Below are 25,298 nucleotides of genomic sequence, written 5' to 3' on the forward strand. Positions count from 1 at the left end.
TAATTATCATTAGTCTGCTGGGGGAGAGCTGGTTTGCAGAAGGACAGATCCTCTCTGGATGCAGACTGCCAGAGCTCCCCTGAAGTCAAAGGCACTGGAACAATGTACAACAGCAGGGGAGCTTTGCTAGAGACATTAAAGACACAAAGAGGCATCAGACTTCACTCTAAACAAGCCACTCTGTCTCCCTGGAGCAGTAACATCATGTTAGGATAACATTTCTTCTAGGTTAATTAGCCTTGATGAGGGAAGAATTAGCCTTCATGAGCCATGGGAAACAGAAATAAATAGTCTGTGTGGAGCAGGGCAGACCTGCCCTAGGTGTGTGGTCTGACTGTGTGGGGTAACCTTGAACACGTTCACAGTCTTGCTGTGCTCACTGCAGTTTCATATTTGAGGCTGAAGTAGAGCTGAGACCACAAATCCGAGCTCTCAAATCATCCCCTCCATGACAGAAGTGTTTGAAAACCCTTCCAGGCTGTGAATTTCCCTGTACTAGGGGAAAGGGCTGAGCAGCAACAGGATTGTCCTGTGTATCCCAATGTCCTTGTGCTTTGGCAAGATTCCTGGCCTTGGTGTCCCTCTTGTATCCAGAGCACTTTGCCCTGACAGTGACCCAGGGATGAGACGCTCTCAAACATCTCATGCTTGTGAATCCTATGAATATAGTCTGTGGTCCTTCCCTGGTCTGATAAAAGCATCACCATGTGGATAGAAGGAATTTTCTGGTTGTGAAGGTGATGAGAGACCTCATATACCATGTTCCTAATTCCCCTGTACATTAAAAGGAATAATGTAAGTGGAATATTATCTTATTCTTACCTCTATCCACATTTAAGGGCTCATGGGGTTTCAGAGGCATGAGAATAAACCAGCTGGCCAGAAGAAATTCCTCTCTGCAAGTTGTGTCTCCCCATTGCTGTGTAGCCCATGAACATCCTGCCTCTCAGCTGAGGATTTGTCCCATTCATGGAACACAATTCAACCAAAATGATGCAAATTTTCCTCATTTTTCCCTGGCTCTAGTGAGAAATCACAAAGCCATGGGTTGTAATAATTGCTGGGTCACTTTTATGTCCTGTCCCCAAAGGCTGTGCCACTCAGGGCCTTATAGAAGTCTCACTACCCTTTCTCACCACCCCATATCCATTTTCTCATCCTCTTTCACTACTGAGATGAGGTATCATGGGCATGCACTGCCTCTAACCCCAATGAACTTCAGGCTTGTAGGCTGTTATCCAGCACTTGTTAGGAACAAAATTCCTTTTCCCCTCATCCTATCAGTTAAAAGCACCAGGAAATAGCTCAGAGAGGTCTGTCAATAATAGCAAGGCCACATCCTCCTGCAGTCAGTTTTGGAAACAGGGACAGATGGGTCAATGTGTGTGTTACTACTGCCCTCTCCTGCCTGCAAGGAGAACTGGGATTGCCAGTCCTGCCCAGGTGTTCCAGAGGCACAGGTCCACAACATCACAAAATCAGCATGGCATTTCCCAGCCATGCTTCTGCATGTCTGATGCAAAGAGCTCTAGACAATCATCAGGACTTTCTACTGCTCACCAGCCATACTGAAGCTTTAGGTTGGCAATTTCAGCAATTCCACAACTTCCCTGGGCTTTTGAGTGATGACAGAAAAAGCAGGGTATTGTTATGCTGCTACCAAAACCAACACAGAAATTCCAGGGTGGTAAGATCACTCAAGCTTTGTCTGTGGAAAGAGCTGGAGTGCTGCTGCCTCTGTGTGTGTTGCTGCTGCCCACTGTGGGACAGAGCCAGAAGCCCACAAAAGTGCTCACATATGTGGTCCTGAGGAAAAATAAGGGGAAAGAACAATTTCCACAATCTCCAGAATATAGGTGATGAGGAAAAACATATGGAAAGGGTAAAATGGTTTCCACAGTTTTTCATATGTATGTGTAATTCCATTATGGATTTAGACATCCAAATTCATTGGCTCAATTCAGCTGCCCAAACAAAGGCACCCACTGCCATTTGAGTTGAACTGGGTTATCCAGTTTGGCCACAAGCTGCTGCTCCAGGGGCACACAGATCTCTTTTTGTTACTGTGTTGTATTTGCCAGTGGCTGTGGATGTCTTGGGTATTACAAATCTACATGCGGGTAATGAGACAGAGCCCTAAATGTCCACAATGATGAAGGCTCCAGGGTCCAGTAGGAGCTCCCAGGCCTTCTTTATGTCAAGGGCATCCAGAACTTGTAGTCAAGCAATCCACCCACCCTGAGTGGAAGCAGTTCAGCTGCCATGCACAGAAATGTGGCCCATGTGCCTGTGAAAGCTTAAAAATGATACTTTAGATGCCAACAGCCAACACATGGAAGCCACTGAGTTTAACTGACTCTTTTCATTACCCTGCTCAGCCTTACCTGGGCTGAGGCCATGCTGATAGAATTACAGGGAACAAAAACAGGACTGCTGTCCATCATGGAACAAATCACACTCATTTTGTTAAACTGCTTCACCTTCCAAAGCTGCCTCATGGAAATGGTCTCTCCCATTTGCAAACTCAGGACGTGCCTGGGACAGTACAAACTGATGCAACAGGATGGTGCCATGCTCTGTTCTAACAGTTTTATGGACTAGACAATGAAGAATGAGAGAGCTCTACTTAATAATTGTCATGGGAAGAAGGATGACTGGGCTGTGCAGGCACTGTTCACTGCTGAACACAAGGATCAGCAATGGCAAGATGGGAGTAAAAGAGGCTGAAAAAGAGTTGAAAGGGTCAGAAAAGCATAAGCAATGAGAGAAATCAGTCTCCTACTCTTCTCTTTCTTTCCACTCACCTCCTTTGACTGAGCAGATGATTGTCTGGGCAAGTGGATGATTTTCTGGATGGACCAAAATGCTCCAAAAAAAGACTGAATTGTCACAATTCTGGCCAAAGGGTTTTTATATTGGCCTCTCAACCCTAGAAATGTAAAAAAGGTCTCAGAATATGCATTCAATTCACATAGAAATAGAAAAAAATAGTGGGACCTGGTTTTATAGGGTTTTTAAACAGGGGTCCATTTGCCTTACAGAGGCATGAGAGAGCCTGAAAGGTTTTACAACAGGAGATAGAACCTGACCAATTTGCATCTTGGACAGTTCCAACACTGCTGAAGGCTGTGTCAACTCTTCCAGTTGCTAAAGAGGCAAAACATCCTATAGGAAACATCCCAGTGTTTCACAGTACAGGGTTTTCCATACGATCAGAGGAACAGACACACCCACATTTACACAGACCAAACCAGAATACTGTGAATAATAATTTTATTGTGGAGTTGATTACAGCCAGCACAGACTACTCAGCATCTGGCTCATGACACTTCTCTGATATCTGGTCCTTGGATGCCTGGAAACTCTGCCACACTCAGAATAAATCAGATTAATGGGCTCACATTTGCCTCACTCTTGTACTCAACACCAGGCATTTGCTTTGGCCACTGGTAGGGATCACAGGCTCTTGTTTTGACCCAGTACAGAATTTTTTCTCTTTTTCTGGTAATATAGTGGATCATGTATCTCAAATCATTGAATGTCTCCTATTCAGGAGTGACCAGGACTTTTTTTATTAATCTGTGCCCCCCTAGGACAGCACAACCATCTTCCTTTGCTATTTCAAAATCACAGTCCAACTCAGCAAAAAATTGCCAACCCCTCTCCCTGTCACTCCCCCAGGTGATATTTTACTGGTAGTGGAGGCATTGAGGCACCAATTTTTGCCTAGAAATCCCCTTGAAAAAAAAAAGTAGGTTACTGCCTTTTGCAGGTTTTCATGTATAATAAAAGGTTTTTTTTCTTTTCTTTCAATCTGCCAACATTCAGTAAAGACTTTTGACACTTGAAGATAGAAGGGAACTTAATTGCACACTTGGTTCTGACACTTTCCTTTGTTAAAATAAAAGAACTTTTAAGATGAACTTTTTCAACAGGTAGAAAGTAGAGGTTGGAGGAAGGAGAGAAGAGCAGTGCTGACAGGGCCGACTGGGGATAGTGGATTGTTTAGAAGCCAAAATGACTGACTGTTTTCAGTTGTTGAAAGGAACTGTTTTTCCTCTAAGGACCTGATTCATTAAAACTGTATGCTGCATTTACATACATTTCTGCTGAATACCTCTCTTTGCCTGAAAGGCTGGGGTGATGCTGTCTTTTCAAGCAGTCATTGTCTAGGTCCTTGCAGATGACAAGCATTTAGAGAAATCAGGCTTGGATGGGGTCCAGCAGCACAGCAGGAAACCGGTTTCTGCTTCTCCTCTTAGTCAAGAGAGAGCTTTCCAAGATCTCTGTTCCCAGCCTGTATCACTGTCATAAAGTAAAGGGTAAAACCAGCCCAGCACAGTTTTCTTGCTTATAAATCAGCAGTGAAGGACTTTGTAAAGACCAACAAGTTGAGTTTACCCATTTTTTCCATTATACCCATGTCCCAAAAGACAGGAGTTACAAGGTGATAATGAAGAACCCAAACTTTCTCTAAGACCAGGTGTGCAATGAGTCTCCTAAAAGGGATCATGGACCAATAGAAATGATCTTTAGTCTTAGAAACTGCCCCTAGGCACAGTGGTTGCATCTATGCTGCCAAAATAAACCACACACACACTCTGAGTCATCAGATTGCACTTGTCCGAGTTACTAAAATATTAGAATGGCTCATTGAATTCTCACAAATATCTTTTGGACAAGTCCTGGGAGACAGCCCACAGTACATTACCCACAGCAGGGTCTATTCTCAGGAAGCCTCAGTGTTTAGGAGACCAGAGGACCATAATTGTATGGATGTTATCAGATGGTGACAAATGGTCTGCAGGTGTGAGGGTGGCCCTTGTCACTCCACACCTCACTGGGTGGCACTGTTACCAGGCTACATGTAGGCACTGTGACCAGTACCAGGTTAACACAACAAAGATCAGGTCCCCAAGTGGGTGTCCTGATCATCTGGAGGTGACCATGCCCTCCTGATCCCCCATTAGTGCCTTTATTTCCAGTGCAGGCAATGGACAGCTCCATGCTGATTTGGACAGGTCTCTTTTCCTTTTTTCAATTAACTGAATCATAAACCAAGTGAAAGTAAGTGATGTCTGTTCATTCATGGTTCAGATAATGATCTTCTGAGTACATGAGCTAAATGGAACTGATTTGGATTCTTTTGTTAAAAGTTTGTTGGTAGAACATGCAAACATGCAGGGTAATTTACAAACAGCAAGGCAAAAACAAAAGAACAAGAGGCCTTATTGTTGGGTGTTTCCTATTGCTAGGTCCTATATAGGGGAATTCCAGGGAATAAATTAAATCCCCAGGTGCTGAGGCATCATAAGAAGACTCAGGGAAGCCTGAGTGGGAGAGAGAAAACAGTGAGACCATCCATCCTTTACACAGAAAATGGGCTACTATGCTGGTGGGAGACCAGAGCAGACAGACCCTGAATTCCCACTACAAAGGGTCTTTCCTTCACACCCCCTTTGTCCTAAGGGCTGGGAGTCAGAAAGGCAAGTTCAAAATATCCAGAACTTCAACTTGCAGAAAAAGCAGTGCCCACAATGCACACAAGCCCATGTACAAGTATTGGTGTATTTACACAAACTAAATAAGAAAGTAATTTACACATTTCAGGCATATTCTAATGCTAATTCACCATTTCCTTTAACCATAAGGCTTGCTGCCAAGGAGCTAAGCTAGACTTAACACTGCCAGAATGGGTCCTATTCATGGATTTTAAAATGTTAGCATTAATAAAGTTCACAGGGAAAATATTCCTGTCCAAGAGATTCTGGATGTTGTTGGTTCTGTGAATTTGGGGCAGGTAAGCCAGAGATGGATTTGTTTGTCTTTAATTTCTGTAACAACAATTCTGCCAAGCAATTCTGTTATGATTGAGATCACTCAGGACAAGGTGGGAGTGTTTTGGGAATCAGCTTTATGGGGAAGATTACACCTGGTTTATTGAAGGATTTCCATTTTCCTTTTAGACAAATATGTAAAGAATTCCAAGACCTTCTAAGTCAAGACAGATCACCCCTCGGATCCTCCAGACCGACTCCAATATTAGACCTCGACATCCAGAGACATTTAACACATTTCAGGTATGATTTTGAAAGAGGAAACTGAAAATCCATACTTTTGATTTAGACTGCATATGATGTCTTAATGGTATTTGTTCCCTTACCTAAAAGACATGCAAATAATTAATTAACATCCATAATCTCTGCTGGCTGCACCTATTAAAAATGCAGGTTTGCCCAGCAATGTAGTTCAAGTTTGCTGCATTCAACCTGCTTCTAGGACCACAATCTGGGTTTGGATAAGATATTTTCTGCATCTACTGGTCAAACCTCCCCATCTGGCCAGAAAATCGCCTTGCTTTAATATTAGCTAAATCATATCTTATAAGTAGATGGTCCAGAAGCATAGAAACTCAAGTTCTGAACAAATATAAATTAGTTGAAATAGAAATAATAGGAAGAAGAGGTTACATCCTCTCAAATTAAATAAATAATTCCAGAAGCTCCTCTATGCTACTGAGATCATTTGACAATGTCTTACAAGGATCATTTTATTAACTCTTTGGCTTCCAAAGCAGGCTGGCCTTGAAGTACATTACCTACTAAAACAATTTTACTGCACTAATTTCCAAACAACACACTGGAAAAATCTGGGAGAATGAAAGCTGACTCCACCAAAAAGCCAGACTGATGATATATTTAGACTCAGCTCTCGAGCAATATTTAAGGTACTGGTTTAAACAGGCTTAGAAGCTGTTTTGAAGACAAAGACCTATGATACACGCACATCAAGTCCAAACTTCATTAGAGTTTTATCCTAATTATGTATAAAAGTGTATAGAGGTTTTGGGGTCAAAAAGATTTATTAGCTCACGAGTTGCTGTACAATTTCACCTTTTTGCTTTAGGCAATGTGTCAGATACAGTCAGGACTGATGTGGGATCTTCCAGAAGTCCACTGTGAAATAGTGGGGTCATCTAAGATATCTATAAAAGATAAGCTGTATGAAACATTCTGGAGGTGCTCTGTCTTTGCTCAGGCCACGGAGGGATATACATGACTTGCTGAGGCTACAGATTGTTAATTTTTTCCATCCACTAGCTTATATATGAAAAAACACCTGAAGAACTGTCCCAGAGAGCTGTTTACAAACCATAATATTAAGCAAATTTCATAGCACTGTAAAGACTTAGAACTGTGCTATATATTCTTTAGCACAACCAGCTGAGCCACTCTTCTTTCACTGGTTGGACAGACAACTTCCATGTCCCAGTGTCCCAACACCTGTTAGTTATTAACATTCTGATAGGTGTTGTAATAACTAACTTAGTCTCTCAGACTTTGAGTGGAATCCCAAAAATACCCACCATCCCACTTCTTCCATACACCTGTTGAGATGTGAGAAGCAAGGTTAATTCCCCATCTACAAATGAACACATTCCTGACATTCCTGTTTATTCTCACACACATCTGTGTGCATCCCACCTGTGTAAGAACACACCAGGACCATCCCACTCCTATTCTCAAGCAGTGCTGTGCATGTGCACACACAGAGCACCCAGCTGTGTGTATATTTTCCATAACACACACACCAAAACACCCAACTACATGCACACATCAAGAGAAACATCCTTATTTACGCAGAATGCTCATAGAGGGATTTTAATCAGCTACCTAAGCTTGTGGAAAAAGAGATAATTCCCTATTGCATGCACACAGAGGAAATGTGATAAGAGGTGGCTAATCCCCATGGATTCCTGTGTTTAAAGTAGAAATAGCAGTCAGGATAAAATGCTGAAGGCTTCAGCTACAAAACTGTTAACTGGTAGGGCTCCCATCCTTTCTTCTCTGATGCCTTCAGCAGTGGGAGGGCAAAGTTTCTGCAGTCAGCTCTGGATCAGGCAGCACTTTCTTTCATGTCTGCTGCAGGGCTTAAGTGTTGGGCTGAAGATGGGCACCTGGAGGAGCACAGGCCTTGATCCTACACAGGATCTTCCCTGGCCTTTAATCAGAGTCTTCTCTGATTGTGCTCAGGGAATGGCGAGGGCTGCCAGACCCAGAGGTGGAGCTGAGACCATATTCCTTTTCCAGCTGTGTAGAGATGCTGGGGTCACGTCAGTTTCCGACCTGGGCTTCTGACTCTGCTCAGGTGTCTGTAGGAGCCTCCACTGCAGCCAGCTGTGCACCTTCTGCCACAGTGTCCAGGAATGTCACCTGTATAGCCCGAGAAATCTGAATTAAACAGGTCTAGCACAGATGTGTACATCAGTGTAGCTAGAATTTCTCTCTAAACTCCATTGGCTGAACAGTCTGGTCTAGATTTCCACCAGAATGGGAGATTAGCAAACTAGTACACACTAGACACATACACTGTGGACTGCTAAACCTAATGTAGGCAAAAAAAATCATTATTCCCATCTGCTAAATCTATCAGTCTTCACACCCAGATCATCTCAACTCCTACTACCATTCATTGTCTTCTTGAGATTAAATATCGCAGAATCATTGAATGTTTTGGGTGGAAGGGACATTAAATCTCACCTTGTTTCAACCCCCTGCCATGGGGAAACTAGAGAGTCTTTAATGTCCCTTCCAACCCAAATCACTCCATGATTCTATGATCTGATGAAATCTTCAGAAATCTGAAGACATTTTTTATGGCCATAAAAAAAATCAGAGGAATCACTCAAATGTCTATTATTGAAATAAGTACTAAGATATTAAAACACTTTCTGAAGAGCTACAACATCAGATATCTACAGTGGAATTGGATCCAGCCTCTACTACATTGGGGTGAAAGGGAGTTTTCTTTAGGAAAAAAATCCCCTACAGCTGTTCAGTGTTGAGTTGTATACTCCACTTTCTCGTGATGTTACCTGTTCTATGTTAATTATTAGGACAAGGGTTCACAGCCTGGCACAGGTCAGATAGAAGCAGTTTTTTCTTCATTTCCTCTGTTTTAAATCTTCTGAAATTTTTACTTGTCTCTGAAATTTTTCCACTGAGTCTTAGTTCATCAAGATCTGCAAATGTGTCCAACCTGAAGTACAGGATAGTCCTCGTGAAGGGATCAGGAATGGTGTGTTTGCTCAAATTCCAAACTCAAATTTCACACAAAGCACAAAAATGAGAAATCTTCAAAGTAGCTGGCAGTGAGCCTGAGAACTGCTGTATTTTGCACAACCTCATGCAAAAAATCAGAGACTCTTGCACACCTCTGGTACACCCCTGTTTGTGCAGCTGCTATCTGAGATGTTCATCATGACCTGAATTCAAAATGCTCCATGAGGAATGATTTTCCAAAATTATTCAGTCATGAACAGTCAACTCAGACCCTTAATATTGTGCACTACCTGAGTCAGGATCTTTTTGTTTTTTTCATTCAACTTTTCTTCCTTTTCTATACATTTTAGAGGATATTACTGCAGAGAAATTACATTGATAACTTCACTTATCAGTAGGCTGTTGAAGTTATATTGGTAACTTCAAATATCTCGGTACTAGCAGATAAAAGTAGTGCCAGAGAAGAGGCATTGGCCATCTGAGCTTCTCTTCATCTGCAGAATTTCTGGGGTTTTTCTTCCTGATCTGAATTAAACTAAGCCAAACTATTCCTGGGCACAGTGGTACATATATATCACCAATAAAAGTGTAAGTTTAGAAATCCTGGAAGCACCAGCCCTCATTACAGCCCAGTCAGGTGCCTTGCCTGTGTTATAAATTTAGATTTAGGAAAGTCCTGCCTTGCCAGGGCTGGATCCCAAATCTCACAGGCTAAGTGTTGGGGTAGCTCAGATTCCCAAGCATTTCATAAATCTACATTCAGGAAGAGGCGATAGTTTGTAGGGCTGCCCAACTTGTCCTTCAGCTCTGCTTTGAGCTGGAAAGGTTGGAAGAGACCTTAAAGATCACCTTGTTCCAAACTCTGCCATGGGCAGTGACAATTCCACCAGACCAGGCTGCTCAAAGCCCCACTCAACCTGGTCTTGCACACCTTGAACACAAATAGTCCTGTGGGTTGTGCCTGGCCTGAAAGTCACCACATGAGCCACCCCACCCCCAGTTTCTGAGGAAAAATTAAAAATCATGAAACCATGTAGCAAACAAAAAAATCCTGGGAAAATCGAGTTCCATTACTAAGTGCTGCGACTTTTTGTCCAGCCACAGGAGTCCTTTATTGTCCTCTAAAGGCTGATTTGTGCAAAGCATTTTTGGGTTTACTACAAAGGAGAGCAAAGTCAGCATATCAGTAGTAGAAAAGAACCTGACATTTTCTATAGCTTTAATGAGAGGAACATGTTTTTCTCACCCATTATTTTCAAAGTGGAGAGACCTTAAGGATCATCAGGAGAGCAAAGAGTGAGAAGAGCAAGAACAAAAGAAATAGAAGTGAAAATGAAAGAGAAAAGGAAAGTACTTACAAAAAACTTACTTTCTTGTAAAATACTTGTAATATTTATACTTAAAAAAATACTTATTTACTTTTAAGTATTTACTTATAAGTATTTTATAATAATTATAAAATACTTATGATATTTATAATACTTCTATATTTACAATACTTATCAATTACTTATAATTCAGAGGGTTTTATAATACTTCTATATTTACAATACTTATCAATTACTTATAATTCAGAGGGTTTTTCCCCAGAATCCCACAGAATCATGTGAGATTTCTGTGTACCTGTGCATACATCTGAGTATGGAAGAGGAAAAAGCTGGGGAGTTAATTTCTCATGAAACTTAAACCAGATTGAAATCCTACAGATTTGAAAAATAAAAAAAGTAAAGTAAAGCTAAGGCTTCGGGAAAGGGAAAGGGAAAGGGAAAGGAAAGGGAAAGGGAAAGGGAAAGGGAAAGGGAAAGGGAAAGGGAAAGGGAAAGGGAAAGGGAAAGGGAAAGGAAGGAAAGGGAAAGGGAAAGGGAAAACTCCCTTTCACCCCATTGTAGTAGAGGCCGGATCTAATTCCACCTTTTTTCAGGACCTTTCAGGTAAAATATATCTTTCTTTAGCATTGTAAGATTGTAATGTTTAGAGATAGCAAAAGGATAAATGTAAACAAAACATATGTAAAACACTGAGAATAATTCACTTTAGAAAAGCCCAGAAAGAGCAAACCAGGGCAATCATGACCTGCAGTAGGTGAAGACAAGTCTGTCTGGAGACACAAGAGCTCTGACATACACACACTCAGAGATTTTGTGGCACAGGGAGTTGTGAGGGGAGATAGTGAAGTCTTGGATAACCCCCAACAGCGTAATTCTGCCTCTAAATCAGCAGAGCTGAATGGTGACATTGCAACCAACAGGTTCCTCTGCTAGATCTGGAGCAACATTGACAAACAGAACCATCAAACCCCGTCCTTGTCCTTTTAGGGCTGTACAGGTAGATCTCAGGCATATCAATGTGGGAAATATCCATAATTCCATATCACTCATCTCTGTGGTATTTTTGCACCACCCAGAAGTTTAGTACATCCAGCCCTCTCCAGAGCAGAGAACCAGACCAGATGAACCAATTATTCTCTATTGAAGAGATTCCTGCTGTGAAGAAGGGAAGTGATTCTGTCACATTTCAAAGAAGGTATGAAGACAGGCAGAAATTACGACACCTCAAAAGATACACAAAAATTAATCTAATGAACTGTGTGACTTTAGATTTGGACACTGGATCACAATTGTCTATAATGTTTGGATGCTCCTGTGGTTCCCTGAGTGAATTTGGCCAATATCATCTCTTTCTGTCCCAAACAATTGCCAGGCACTGCTCAGCCTTGCCTCAGTTAGAAGCTTGGCTATGGCCACTACTTTTAGGTAAAAATGCTTGACTAATGGAGATGGGGCCAGGCTGTGCCAGATCACTCATGGCCTGAGGAATCTCTGTATTTTCACTTTCCTAATGCAGCTAAAGCTCAACGAACAGCATTCCTCCGCTTAAGAACCTTAGAGTGATTCACTTGTGTGGTGAATGGGGAGACTTGGGGTCGTTTTAGGTGTGAAGAGACATCCTGTTTCACATGCATCTGCCACTCAGATCAGCATTTAGGGAATCCCTCTAATTGGACCAAACATGTAAATCAATAAGACAGCGATTTAAGAAGAAAAATGTATATTTTAGATAATATTTCTCTCCTGTTGAGTGTAGATAACAAATACCTTCTTCTCTCTTCCACTTCACTGTCACATCTGAGATTCAGCCAGGAACCTGAAAGTTTAACTGATATGTCTTCATGTCTTTTATTTCTTAATTTGTCCTTACATCAGAAGAGTTTTGTTGCTTGTTTTCTTTTTTTTTTTTTTAATTTTTAACAGAATTCTTTTCTTGGTTTCCCAGAATCTTGTGTAAACTAGAGTTAGCAGAAAACCCATCAAAAATAACCCACATTCTGTGCTGCAATACCAAAGCCATAACACATAAACCTTTCAAACAGAAGACTTTCTGAGATTATACTCACAAGATCTGTGTCTGTGTCTTGGTTTATGAATACAGACTCCATGACCTCATCAAACGCCCTCCTAGCCTTACTTTCTTTACTTGTAAAATTTGGTATAGATATATCTTCTACATTTGCTTTTGGGACGCTTGTGTCTCTAAGAATCTGTGGTGTTTGGAGATTTCAGATATCCTACTAATGCCATCCATCATATAGGGAAAGGAGATTATCCACTAATTACTGCAGCAGTATTTGATCCTTTACCTTCAAGGCAACATTTCATCAAGATGCAAAATGACACCCAGATCTTCTATTTTATATATAAAGACAGCAAAACAACAAAGGGAAAACTACTTTCTTGTACGTGACACTCCTTTCACTGCAGAAACCTTATAAAAAGAGACACACAAAAAGTAATAGGTTCAGAATACTAAAGTTAGGTAATGAAAGCAATCAGCCTCCTCATGGATTATTCCGTGTTCTGTCGAGCCATCCAGCTGATTTGAAACTCCCTTCCTGTGAAACCGTTTGAGACGAGAGTCTTGTTGCTCAGCTGCTCGCTGAGCCTGGAGCTGTCAGCCTCCTGCCAGTGCCTGGCATCACGCTGACGAGGTGACACGGAAAGTGACAGACAAGAAACCAGGATCCCAGACTTTGGGAGCCGAGAGAAAGTAACATCCTTCTTTCCAAAGGGGAAAACGGAGCACTGAAACAGGTTTTGAAGCTCAGCATGTTCTTTAAACTGTAACAAGAAGCCAAGCCCAAAGACTTACTTGTGGGTTGTCTTCAAAGGTGTGTTCACCCCCTTTTGTACATTGTTCTCTCTTATTTTTTTTACACTTTGCTTATCAGGAGGTAGAGGAGCTTCTGTCGTAACTCCAGTGATCTCAGTTCACAGCAGCAGCCTCCTGTTTGGATGCAGGGACTGGAAGAAGCCTGGTGCTCAATGAAGTTTATGGTGAAACACCTCTGGTGCCCTCTAGAGTTCCCTGATTTCCAGGAGCTTCCTCAATCTTTGGATTTTGTTAGCTGAGAGGAGTAACACTGGTGTCCAGCACTGAGGCACTAGGAAGCAACCAATAGTTTCATTCTTTTTTTCCTTTTTTTAAATTTTATTTTTACTTTTTTTTCCCTTTTCTCTTTATTTACCACAAGTCTTAGAGTGACTTCTTCTGGTATCATTCCCTCACCTCCTTTCCAAGGGATTCCTTCTTGGAGCTTTACTTAGTAAGGTCTCAATCATCTTGTCCTGCTCTCTTGATGAACTAAATCTTTTCTAATTTCTAATATTGTTAAAGGTTTTTGTCATGGTTTGTATGATACCATATTCCCTTAAAGTCACAATTTATGGAGTCAAAAAAACAGACAAAAATCTGTTTGCTTTTTTAAATCTGATTCCTTAAACGCTAAGTTCCATAACCATGGGGAAAAATATGTACATTCATTAAAGAAGCAAAAAAAAATCTTGAGGGTGCTTAGATTTTCAACACAGCACTTAAAATTTCTTAAAGCTTTTAAGGGACTCTTGTGTTTCCCAAAAGAAAAAGGAATGCCCTCCCCTCCTTTCCAAAGTAAAAGGCTACAAAATCGATTACATTTTGTCATGAGATTGTTTATAAAAGCTAATTCTTGGTCTCTCTCATTTGACCAGGGCAATAGGGCTGCTCAGCTACATTTCCTCTCTGGAAAAGTTTATGGATGGTAGTAAATGGAATGAACCTCATCTGTTTCTTTGCCTTCCTATAAAGTAAAGATGAACCACTACATGTTTTAAACTTTGGTCTACAGTTCAGAAACACTCCACAGTTTTTGGAAGTTTCAGGTCTGTTGCTGTTGTGGTGTGTTGCAATGTCCTGTTTTAAACTTCCGAGTCCCTTCCCAGGTGTGCCTATGCCTCTCTCCCTGCCCCCTCGCCCCCTTGCTGAGTGTGCCCTGTCAATCAGGCTAACATACCAGCAAGGCGTCGTGTGATTCGTCGATTTCAAAGGATGCTTCTCAGGCCTGGGGGTCATTGGCCTGTCTAAGTGTCCTCCTCCCTTGAGACCCTGCCCCCTTCACCTGGTTGGTAACTCACCTGTCCCCTCCCCTTCCCCTGTCCCCCCGAGCTTATAAAGTTAATGAGACCATGCGGCCGGCATTCTGTTAGCAACAGTGGCTCGGTGCAGACATCTCTGTACCAATGGAATAAACATCTGGCAACCTTCTAGCAGAATCCACTCTCTTTATCTCCACTATCGCCAGAAGCTCTCTCTCCTGAGGAGAACGGAGTCCTGTCTTGTGCCCCGCTGCACTCTGCCGCCAGCCAAGGTATCTCTGGGGTAAAACACCGCAGTGCTGCCTCTGGCCCAGCAGCGAAGGTCAGAACTGGCCTAGGCACCATCTAACTGGTTATATTGGGATACATATTCCAATATGTTGCCTGGGTAATTCTTAATGTGAATAAGTCCCAAATTCCTCTTGGTGTGAATGAGCCCCAAAGCCTGAAATTTACAGATCCAAAAAAAATTATCTTAAATTTGGGGCATCAGCCAAAAAAGATTACCTTGAATGTGGGTCATCAGCTCTAACACTCTCCTCCTATTTTCTCCGTGGCTTTTACACACTGTAGAAGGAAGTCCAGTTGCTTTGGAGGACATGTCCTTAATACACTATGAACAGAAGGGAAACAAGAGAGCCTAGTTTGAAGGCAACTTCTGTACTGTTTGCTACTCTGATCCTTCTTATCCCTGTAATATACACTGCCCATGTTCTGATTTTTGACTATCAATCTAACTTTTGTCATGGTTAGACCTTCTGAGCTTCTGAAGTAAAGTTGTCACCATTTAACCTCTTAGGCAACCTTCACAAGAGAGACCTTGAAATCAACAGAAGCACCTCAAAGTCAATATTTTCACCTCTATATTCAGATGTTATTTGTGTCAGTGAAGAGATACAAATATTTTACCATTTCCTTTATAGCCATTAAACATCATATCATATCTTACCACCTATCATCAGCTCTGTGCTGTTGAATTTGGATAATCATGGAGTTTTCCCAAAGGTCTAAGAAAATCTGACCAATAAGTTCAAGGTTGCTTTGTCTTCATTATTATAATTATTTTAAAGGGCTTATTTATTTTAAATGAGGATGTAAACATTCAGTGCAGATGGCCTCTTCCTCCCCCCACTGAGAGGTAAGCTGTTTCTTTTGCTTCATGTCAGAGCTTCGCCAGCCTGGGGTAGGGAGGAGTCCTTGAGGTGGCTGCCAAACAAGACTCCAAGCCTTCAGGCACACTTGGATCTTTCCACTTTTAAGTAAGGCCATCATTAAAACATGAGCAGACATAATTGCATCATAGCATTGGGCAGAATTACAGGCAGGTCTGGATATCCTTAAGCACCAGGCTTTGTAATGTGTTGGCCTGATATTCATTGCCTTTTTCTGCACCTCTCCAACACCAGAATCAGAGATTTCAGCCTTGCCTCTCAGAACAATAAATTTGGTTTATAGGAGCTGGAGGGGGATGCACTACAAACCTGAGAATACCCAGAAGACTCCATTATGAAACCACCATGTTTAATTTTAGGCTTATAAACCCAAATGAAAGTATGATAATGAAAGCAACTCCTTTCATAGGTGTGGAGCATACCAAAAATGAACCAATTTCAGCGTGAGCTCAATTAGCCTGGAAAATCAGGCAGCTAAATTTGACTTTCAGGAAGCACATTTGAATGCTCTGCCATTAATCTTCCGTCTGTTATATCTGATTTAAATGTTAAATCAGATTTTCTCCCAAACTTGAAACATACTTTCATCAGCAAAGGGAAATTATCCAACTTTCTTGAATTTTTCAAAGACTTTAACTTGCAGAGAAGTAAGGACCACCAAAATTAGAGCAAGGGGAATTACTGATAGAAATGTGAGATAAAGTAGAAGATAATATCTCTCGGCCTTTTTATGCTCATTACCTAAAGTGAGCCTAATAAAATACACCCTCATAGGAGCTTGGCAAGAAGGGCTGGTTAGAAATTTTCTATAAAATTATTTCTCTTAATAAGCTTCATGGGAAAATTAAAAGGCTCTGCATATCCCCATTTGTGGAGAAGAATCTATTCATCAGGAACTGAAAGTAGAGTTACCACAAGATTCTGCAGCACCATTTCACTAAAAAGATTTGGCTTTTTAATAAGAAACATAAGGCTATGTTGGTGAGAGCTGCCATATTTAATGATTACTGGTAATTAAAAGGCTAAACTGTAAAGGAAATAGACCCCTTACTCACTCCAAAACATTATTTTCCTATGAGCAATAGTTTTTTAGACCAGAAGTTTCAGATTCTGCTCTGGATAAAGTAGCAAAAAAGTGCTTTTATGTAATCTGGATGTCTGAGCTTCTCATGTAGTCAATGAAGATCTAGGGCAAGACATAGCTGAGTCTTTTTTAGATGCTATTAGGTATTCCATCCACCCACTGCTGCTTTAAAAGGGTCCTGGTCCCCTCTAACCCCCCTGTTCACATGACACAGATGTCTGGGTACCCCAGAACATCTCAAATAGCACCCAAATCACATTTCGACTTAGGATGGAGCCCCTAGTGTAGCCAGAAGAGTGGGGCAGCTAACCATAAAGGAGACACATCCATTTAATGTGCTAATTCATTCTCCAGACTTCTGTGACTGCTGTATTGAGCAAATCCCCAGGGCTCAATTCATTTGCGTAAACAATTTGAGATACACCCAGCACTAAAACATCTAGAAGCAGGCTGGACTTCAGTCCTATGTCATATCCATCAAATCTGTGCAGGTGTTCCAAACGTCACAGGACATATCAAATCACTGTAGACTCTTACAGGCAGGAAACTCCATTAAGTCCCCTTTGGTGGTAACGCAAGTTTGGCTCTGTTGATGTTTACACATACAAGTTGGCACCCACACTTATGTACCTTAATATCAGATTTTGTCCCATTCTGGTACTTTCTACAGTCTTGTTCAGCATTTCAGAACATTAAAGTTTGTTCCCACCCCTAGAGATCATTTCTGAGACAATCCCTCCAAGTTTTGAAGGTTGTATTCCCACTTTACTGCTCAGGGTCTATTGAGCTGTCAAATGAACACAGTATCATTCCTTTTGTTCCCAAACTGAAAGTTTCAAAAATTGTAGGCCAGAAAGTTTCTTTTCCATTTAATCCTGTATTAAACTTACTGTTTTATTTGACCTTCTCAGCCTCTACAATGCCCTGAAAGCAGATTGTAGCCAGATGGGGATTGGTCTTTCTTCCCAGGTAACAAGCGATAGGACACGAGGGAACAACCTCGAGTTGCGCCAGGAGAGGTTGAGATTGGATAATAGGAAAAACTTAGCTGAAAGGGTGGTCAGGTATTGGAACAGGCTGCCCAGAGAAATGGTGAAATTGTTTAATAATCCCTGAAAGTGTTCAATAATCACATAGATGTGGCTTTTGGGGACACAGTTTAGTGATGGGCTTGGAAGTGCTGGGGGAATGGTTGGACCTGATGATCGTGGTGGTATTTTCCAACCTAAATGATTCTATGATTTTATGATTTGCATCTACGGGAAATGAATGAATGAATGAATGAATGAATGAATGAATGAATGAATGAATGAATGCATGCAGATATTTCCAGATTCTATAATACATACACTAGTTTTATTTATTTGCAAGATCATAAAGATCTTTGCATGTCTCAGTACAGTCCATTCTCCAAATCAGGACCCAGAAAATCACACAAGCAGTGTAAAAATAGTGCAATAACATAACTAGTAATGATACCTTGAATTTCCTATTTCTTGCTCACTGTTTCTGAAAGCTCCATCACATTTTAATTTCTCTGGACTTCTGAAGACCAGAAATTATTATAAAATGCAACACAAAATCATTAAATCACCTGACTCCTAAAGCGACTCTAAAGGGCTTAAAGTACTTATATATGCTACTGATGATCTAGTTTTTACAGCTATTTAAAACATGACTTACAATGATTTTTATATTTCTGGTATGCCAGGCATGCCTAAAAAGAAAATAAAATTAAACTGAGGTATGTTTACCTCTTTGCAATGCTAAATTATAAAGATCCAGATATTGATACAAGTTCAAACTTCAAGCATCCAAACTTTATGTGGTATTATTAATTGATGTCTGCAAAATATTGCTTGTAAATATTTAATTATAATTTTCCTCGCATTACTAACTGGGAATAAATATAGATTCCTGCTTTGAAAAGTGCCTGGAGACTGATGGATAAATGTTCTAAATGCTAGTTATTTGTATATAACCTTTTGGAGACCTTTTATAAAAGACTATGCCACTCCCAATCTGAAATGAAGACATATTTCCATATTGAGCACTCATTTTGGTGTAGAATTTACATATTTTTTGTGTCTTCCCTAAGATACCAGCTTTCCTATCAAATAGGTTTCCCATGTCTAGCAGACAGAAAGGTGATCCCAAAAAATACCTTGAAGACTTTTCCATGTGGTTTTTTTTGATACATACAACATCCTACCAATTGTCCATGTCCTGTAAAACCTCTTTCCCCTTAGTCCCTTCATTTTCACTTTTTTTAAAAAAAGCTGGAAAGACTGAGAAGCCAAACTGCAGAGGAAACAGGTCACTGAGGTGAAATATTCCTATTTCTAACCCTCACATGGGTCTCTGCATCAGATCAGAATTTACTGATGTGGTGCCCAAGACAGCCAAAGAGTGACTGTAGGGACAAAATCTTAATAAGCAGGGAATAGGAAACTATTATTTTTCCTTGGCAAAATCACTGTGATGTGGGTTTTATTTTCCCTTCACTCAAATCAATATAAAGTATTGATTTCCCAAAAATGCCCACAAACTCAAAAATTAGCTTCTGTTCCTTTCATTAATTCAGCCTGGCTATACCAGCCCTATGTGAAACATTTTCTGTTCATTGCTTGAGCATGGGTATTGGCCAAGGGTATTGGCTGGTGTCTGTTCCCAACAGGAACTTCAGATCTCACCCTGTTGGAGTGGTCCATGAGTGTAGCAGCAGGGATATGACCAAATCATGCCAATTGTGCTGAGGGTTGGAGATGGTATCCTTGGCTTTGCTGAATTTCCTAGTACAGATACAGTTATATCTTCATTTAGAATAACCAGGTCATGTTTAAGAGCTATAAAATCACAGAATCATTAAGAGTGGAAAAGATCTCCAAGATCATCAAGTCAACCAAGTATGATCCAGAATTTTGAATAAACCACACAGAATTCCTTTTATTTACTCAAGAAGGGGGAGCCAGACTTTATGACACTGGAAAATTAGCAATGCTGAAGAGCCAAGGGCATGGATTCTGTCTTGGCTTCTCTGAAGTCAACAGCCCTGTGTCAGTCTGCACTTGCTGAGAGTCTGTCCCGTGGTGTTTCAGAACTGAGGCTCCACCAAAAACAACCTTTGAAGCTGCATGCAGTCTGCTCTTTGGCTCTATTCCTTTCTTTTCTGTTTCTCCCACAGGTAATAAATAGTTTAGGGAGCAAATCTTGAATTTCAGTATAGCAAAATGAGCGTGCTGTAAACTCCTCGGTGTTTGGGGCGCATTGATATTTATGTGCGTGTGTGTATTTCTTTCCCTTTTTTTTTCCTTTTTTTTTTTTTCTTCTTCTTCTGTCTCCTTCCCATTTGTAGTTTGATCACTCACGGTTTCGGAACTCCTGCAATATGTGCTGCCCTAAGCACTTTCCAAACTGTTCTCAGTGAAATGCTGAACTACTTGGAAAAGCACACATCGCACAAAAACGGAGGAGCGGCGGAATCCGGCCAAGGACACGCCAACTCGGAGAAAGCCCCCCTGCGGAAAACTTCAGAGGCTGCTGTGAAAGAGGGCAAAACAGAAAAGACAGACTAGCTACATCAAACAGAATCTATTTCGAGAGAGTTCTTGCTGCTGATATTTTTTTTAAATATATATATCATTGAGGGCAATTTATCTCCAGTGGACCAAATCCAGAGGAAAAGAAAAAAAAAGAAGGGGGGGAAAAAAGAAAAAAATAGTAAAAAAAGAAAATAAAAAGAAAATAAAAAAGAAAGATTAAAACAGAGAGAAAGAGAGAGCGTGAGAGAGGAAAGTATTCAACCCTAAGAACAGCAGTGTACAGTAATTGTGTGATGAAATTGTCACTTTTTTAAAATTTATGTTGCTCTAAACTGCTTTTTTGTGCACGTAGTATTTGATTGTTCTGAATGATACACTAACACTGTTTTTTATAAGCACTTCTGGACTTGGCTGAGGTGGCACATGAAATTTGAAGCACTTTCTTCTCCGGCAGCAGAGTTAGGGTCAGTGCATCAGTTGTGGGACACACAGTTCCAGCATCCTGACTTTGCTCTCATGCTGGATAGATTGAAAGAAAGGCTTCCTCTGGTCCATGGGAAATGCCTGATCTACTCACCATTGAAAAAACAACATGGAAATCTGGTAAAAAGGAATTCTTGGGTCATGGGACAAATGAACCATCCTGTACATGGGAATGCAAAATAAATCTGCCCTGGAATGAGGCCAGAACCTGTTGGGGATCTGTCCTGACCATTCAAGCAGCAGCCATGGTGTCTCTTGTGAAAAGAGCATGGCAGACTAAAAGGAAAACAAACCTTGATAGTCTCAGTAAGAGCCCTGATCCCTCTGTGAACTTCAGTTTAAATGACAGCATGGGCTTCTGTTCTCTGTTTTCTCAGCTCCTGGTACCACAGCACTCTGCCATACCTGGGTCTCTGTTCAACACAATCAGTGCAGGCAATTGGAGTCACCTTTTGTGTTGCCCTGATTTTATGATGCTTTCTTTTTTTCAACAGCTTGTTTCTGCAGCTTTATTGTCTTTATAAATCCAGCTGAGGTGCAGAGGTCTAACAGAATCCACTCACTGGAAATAAAATAAAAACAAAACAACAAATAAGACAGATTGGCTTAGTCCACAACAGCTGAGTGGTAATAACCTTGCTAATGTACTTTTGAAATATTACTTTACCACCTACCACACGCAGAAAACATGGGAGGTATAGCTTGAGCTCAAGACTCTGAGTCTAGGGACTTTTTCCAGTCACATTTTAACTCCTTCAACGAGACTTTATTCCATTCTTTTTCTTGTTTCTCTAACATCACCTTATTGAGAAAGTTAGGAAGGAATGGGCTTGGTGTTGTCCATCTAAACTCTACTTGAGATCAGGAGAACCAGACCTTTTCTTCCAAGAGACAATTCAGCTCTTTCTGTGATAGGAAAAACGATAGCTGTCCATGTGTAAATGTTTAGAGTCATTTGAGATGTTTTAGGTGTCTAAATCAGAGTTTTGACAGTTATGACATGAAAGCTTTAGGAGAACTGGACTCACCTGGAGGAAGAGCTGGAGGATCCCAGAGACAGCAGTAGATAACTGTGGGTGACAAAAGCTCTCACACACATTTTCAATTTTTAGAAGTTGTTAGCATGGATTATACCTTGGATGATCAGTTTAGACTAAACCTAGGGACTGTGGCAAATACCTGCAGTGTTTAGAGCCAGATGCAAGGAATTAAATTGAATTAACAGTGTCACCCTCACCATTCAAATTATGGAAGGCAATAGAGTGATGATGGCATGATGCTGCTCCTCTCCTTTCCTCTAAAAAGTAAGAAGTCCCTGATTGTTTATTTAAAGAAATCTGGGGGGAAAAAGTCCTGTGATTTTGCCCAGAGTTGTCCTTGCTCAGTGTAGGTGTATAAATCAGATACCTGCTTTAGTGCTATCCAGTCACCCTCCTGCATTGAGGGAAACAGGTGTATCTCCATGGGACTCCACCTCCTTAACACACCAAGATCAGATAAGTGCCTCAAAAAATTAATTTTATTAAATTAATTTAATTAATATGAACCGGCACTTCTGGAGAAAAGCTAAAATCAAATTAACAGTCCTCAGAGATGTCTTCAGCAGAAACATTGTGGAACTGTCCTAGAACATTAAATACTTGAGTGTGAAAGTAGGTAACCGTGATTAAAAGTGAAAAGGAAACTCATTCTTCTTTTTCTATTGCCCAAACTAAGGGAGAGGAAAGGGAAAAATCAAAAGTTTGACTGTGCAGATTTGCCACATCTGTAAAATATGTGCTGTAAAGCAATTTAATTTGAACCTCTCTTTCAAGATGTGGATAAATTTAAATTAGTTTTTGTTTGGGAAGAAAAATATAAGGAAAATGTTTTTAAGATCCTTTTCAGTTTTTTCCACTAAAATATCAACTTTTTGGAGAAGGAGGAATAAATGATTTGGCATATAAATCTGAAACTGTTGTTAAAGCAACATTTTATTACCATCAAATTAAAGTGCTTAACATCGCAAATAATATGTATACAGCCTAATATTAAATATTTGCCTATTTAGGATATGGTCCAAGATCCCAACAATAATTTATTTCAAGACTTGTGTCTCTCACTGTTACATAATCACTATGAGTGTCTGCTCCTTAGGCAACAGATTATTTTTGGCCTGGATTACCCTTTCATCTATTACTATTTATAAATCTGAGCACACTTAAAACCCCAGAACTCCAGTTTTTGGCTTAATGACCCCTGTATATTTTTGTTAATTGTCCATATAGATCTGATTCTACCTGGTTGAACTGCTATATGCTTTTACCATTGAGAAGTTGTTTCTATTTCCATGTCAAAGGTTCTGGTTTGTTCTCTTAGTACTTTAGCACATTTTAAAAGCAAAATTCTTTTTAAAATGTGGCTATAAGTTTGCTGACCTTGGCAGGCTCTCTAATTTCTATTTTTAATTGCACTTAATAATTTTATTGAGTGAACAATAATTATCACTGCCTTTTCTGCTGAACTAGCTAACTGAGCAGTTTGGTGTCAAAATACCTGGAACTTTCAGTGAGGTTTTAAGCAATGAATTCACTGATATTCCTGTTCAAATCTCAGCCTAGGTTCCCATTCACATGCCTGTGGTGTCCATGTTCCCGTGTTGTAGGTTTGGGGGTTTTATTATTTTCTTAGTCCTTGTCTCTGTGGAAACATTGCCATCTCAAAGCACATTCATGACCTAGATAAACCCGAAGGAAGTTCATGATTTGAAGTCAGTGGTGCTCTCTGGTGTCAGATTGAAGTATACTTGTACCTCTTTGACTTGGAAATTTATCTGATCAGAAAAAGGAAAAAAAAAATCTTCAAGATATTATGGAAGTGTTAATCCAATGTCAAAACTATCAAAGGAGTAGAGAAAAGTCTCCTAAGTTTCATGGCCATGACAATGAGTCATTATGATTGTTGGACCCCAAAATTTAATATTTGATTCATAACCCAAGTGCTGTTTGAGTAGTTGGATCCTTCTACGCTTCAGCCCATTGCTCAGCTCTGTATGAGCTACACCTTTCCCATCACCAATCTCAAAACATTTTAAGTAGACCCCTGAACTTACTCCTTTTCCTAAGTCCTGGCACATTTGACTCACAAAGAGCGGCTTCTGACTCTTGTGTTTATTAGCAAGTCACTCATGGAGCAAATACACTGACTAACTGCAAACTTATTTTTCTAGAGCAAGGTGTTACTCACTGTGAGTACAAGCAGCTCTTGTGCTGATCAAACTTAGCAGGTGAGTCTGGCAGAGTAGGAGCAAAGTTCTCCCCTCTACCCTGAGATTTGGTTATCTGTTCACACAGCCCTCATTCAGCACCATTACATGACAGAGAGGTAATGTAGTAGAGTTTTATCAGATGATCAGACCTGGAACAGAGCTCAGGTGGCCTGTTGAAACACAAGCAGTGATGACTCTGCCACCCACAACTGAAGACTGTCAAGAATTTTGTCCTTTGTGCTGCCGTCTCTAGCCCTAACTCCTTCTAGGTGTCATTCTGTTGCCTTGGAGAACTGGCAGAAGGGGTGAATTTAGACCTTTCATTTGCTTCCTTTTAAAAGACGAACGCCAACATTTGTTGGGAAAAGACTCCAGCTCTCCAAATCAACATGAAATCTGCTCTTTGAAGTTTCTCTTTGACTTTTCCTGAAACCAGAAAAATCTGCTAAAAAGCAGGCACAATGTATAGTCCTTCCAAATCCTGGACCTCTGTGTAAATATTTCCCCAGTTCATCTCCTCCTTTGGACGTGACTCAGTGGCACAGGCGCAGCTCACAATTTTGCAGCCAGGCTCAAGAAGGGCTGTTTATTGTCCTAAGAGCCAGTTTTAACTTTACAATCTCTAACTGCTATTTTTTGTTTGTTTGTTTGTTTCCTAATACCAACAAGCAATTTTGGTCTTAGATGTCTTAGGGATCCAAAAGGGCTGCTGGTTAATTCAAAGGTCATTTGACTTTCATTTATCATTTGGAGAAATAGTTCTGCTGCTCTGATTCTTTATTTCTAAGGACAAGAAGAAACAGCATTTGTAGAAGACACAAGCCTGCAACACAAGGAAGAATCAATAAATTATACAGGAACTGTATTTATAAAAATATCCTTTGCCTCTGCCCTCATTACAGGTTTAACAAGAATTCACATACAGCTGTGTGGGGAATGAGGGAGGAAGATAAAGTCATTTTCCTTTGCCAGGTGAAGGTCATTTGGAAAGATCTGATCTTTTTATTGCTATTCTTTACTTTTCTTTATTTTGTACAATTAATTCTGTTCTGTACAGCAGCTGTTGTGATTGTATTTAAATGTGAGTGCGCACTTGGTCACCAACAAACAATGTCCTCTTTATTGCTTTGGAGTTTTGGTTTGGTTTTCTTCCTTCCATTTAATTTAATTTATAATTCAGTGGTGAAAAACATAATCTTTTATATTTCTATTTCCTATACAAGCTACCTGTTTTACATGAGTCTATGAAGATAATGACCACATTTGATCAAACATTTCACGGCAATAAAATCTATGTTGA

At 40.4% G+C, this 25,298-nt stretch overlaps 1 protein-coding gene across 3 annotated transcripts in view; it reads left to right on the plus strand.

Moving 5' to 3' along the window:
* The window catches only part of TFAP2D (transcription factor AP-2 delta), a 53,822-nt gene extending 28,524 nt beyond the window's left edge, over positions 1-25,298 (plus strand). For all 3 annotated transcript variants that reach the window (XM_064709919.1, XM_064709920.1, XM_064709918.1), the window contains 2 exons: positions 5,967-6,080; positions 20,082-25,298. In XM_064709919.1, coding sequence (XP_064565989.1) covers positions 5,967-6,080; positions 20,082-20,301 — 334 coding nt within the window. In that variant the 3' untranslated portion in view covers positions 20,302-25,298. The remainder of the gene's footprint in view (positions 1-5,966; positions 6,081-20,081) is intronic.

This window comes from Zonotrichia leucophrys, chromosome 3 (assembly GCF_028769735.1).
Source record: "Zonotrichia leucophrys gambelii isolate GWCS_2022_RI chromosome 3, RI_Zleu_2.0, whole genome shotgun sequence".
NCBI classification, from domain to species: domain Eukaryota; kingdom Metazoa; phylum Chordata; class Aves; order Passeriformes; family Passerellidae; genus Zonotrichia; species Zonotrichia leucophrys.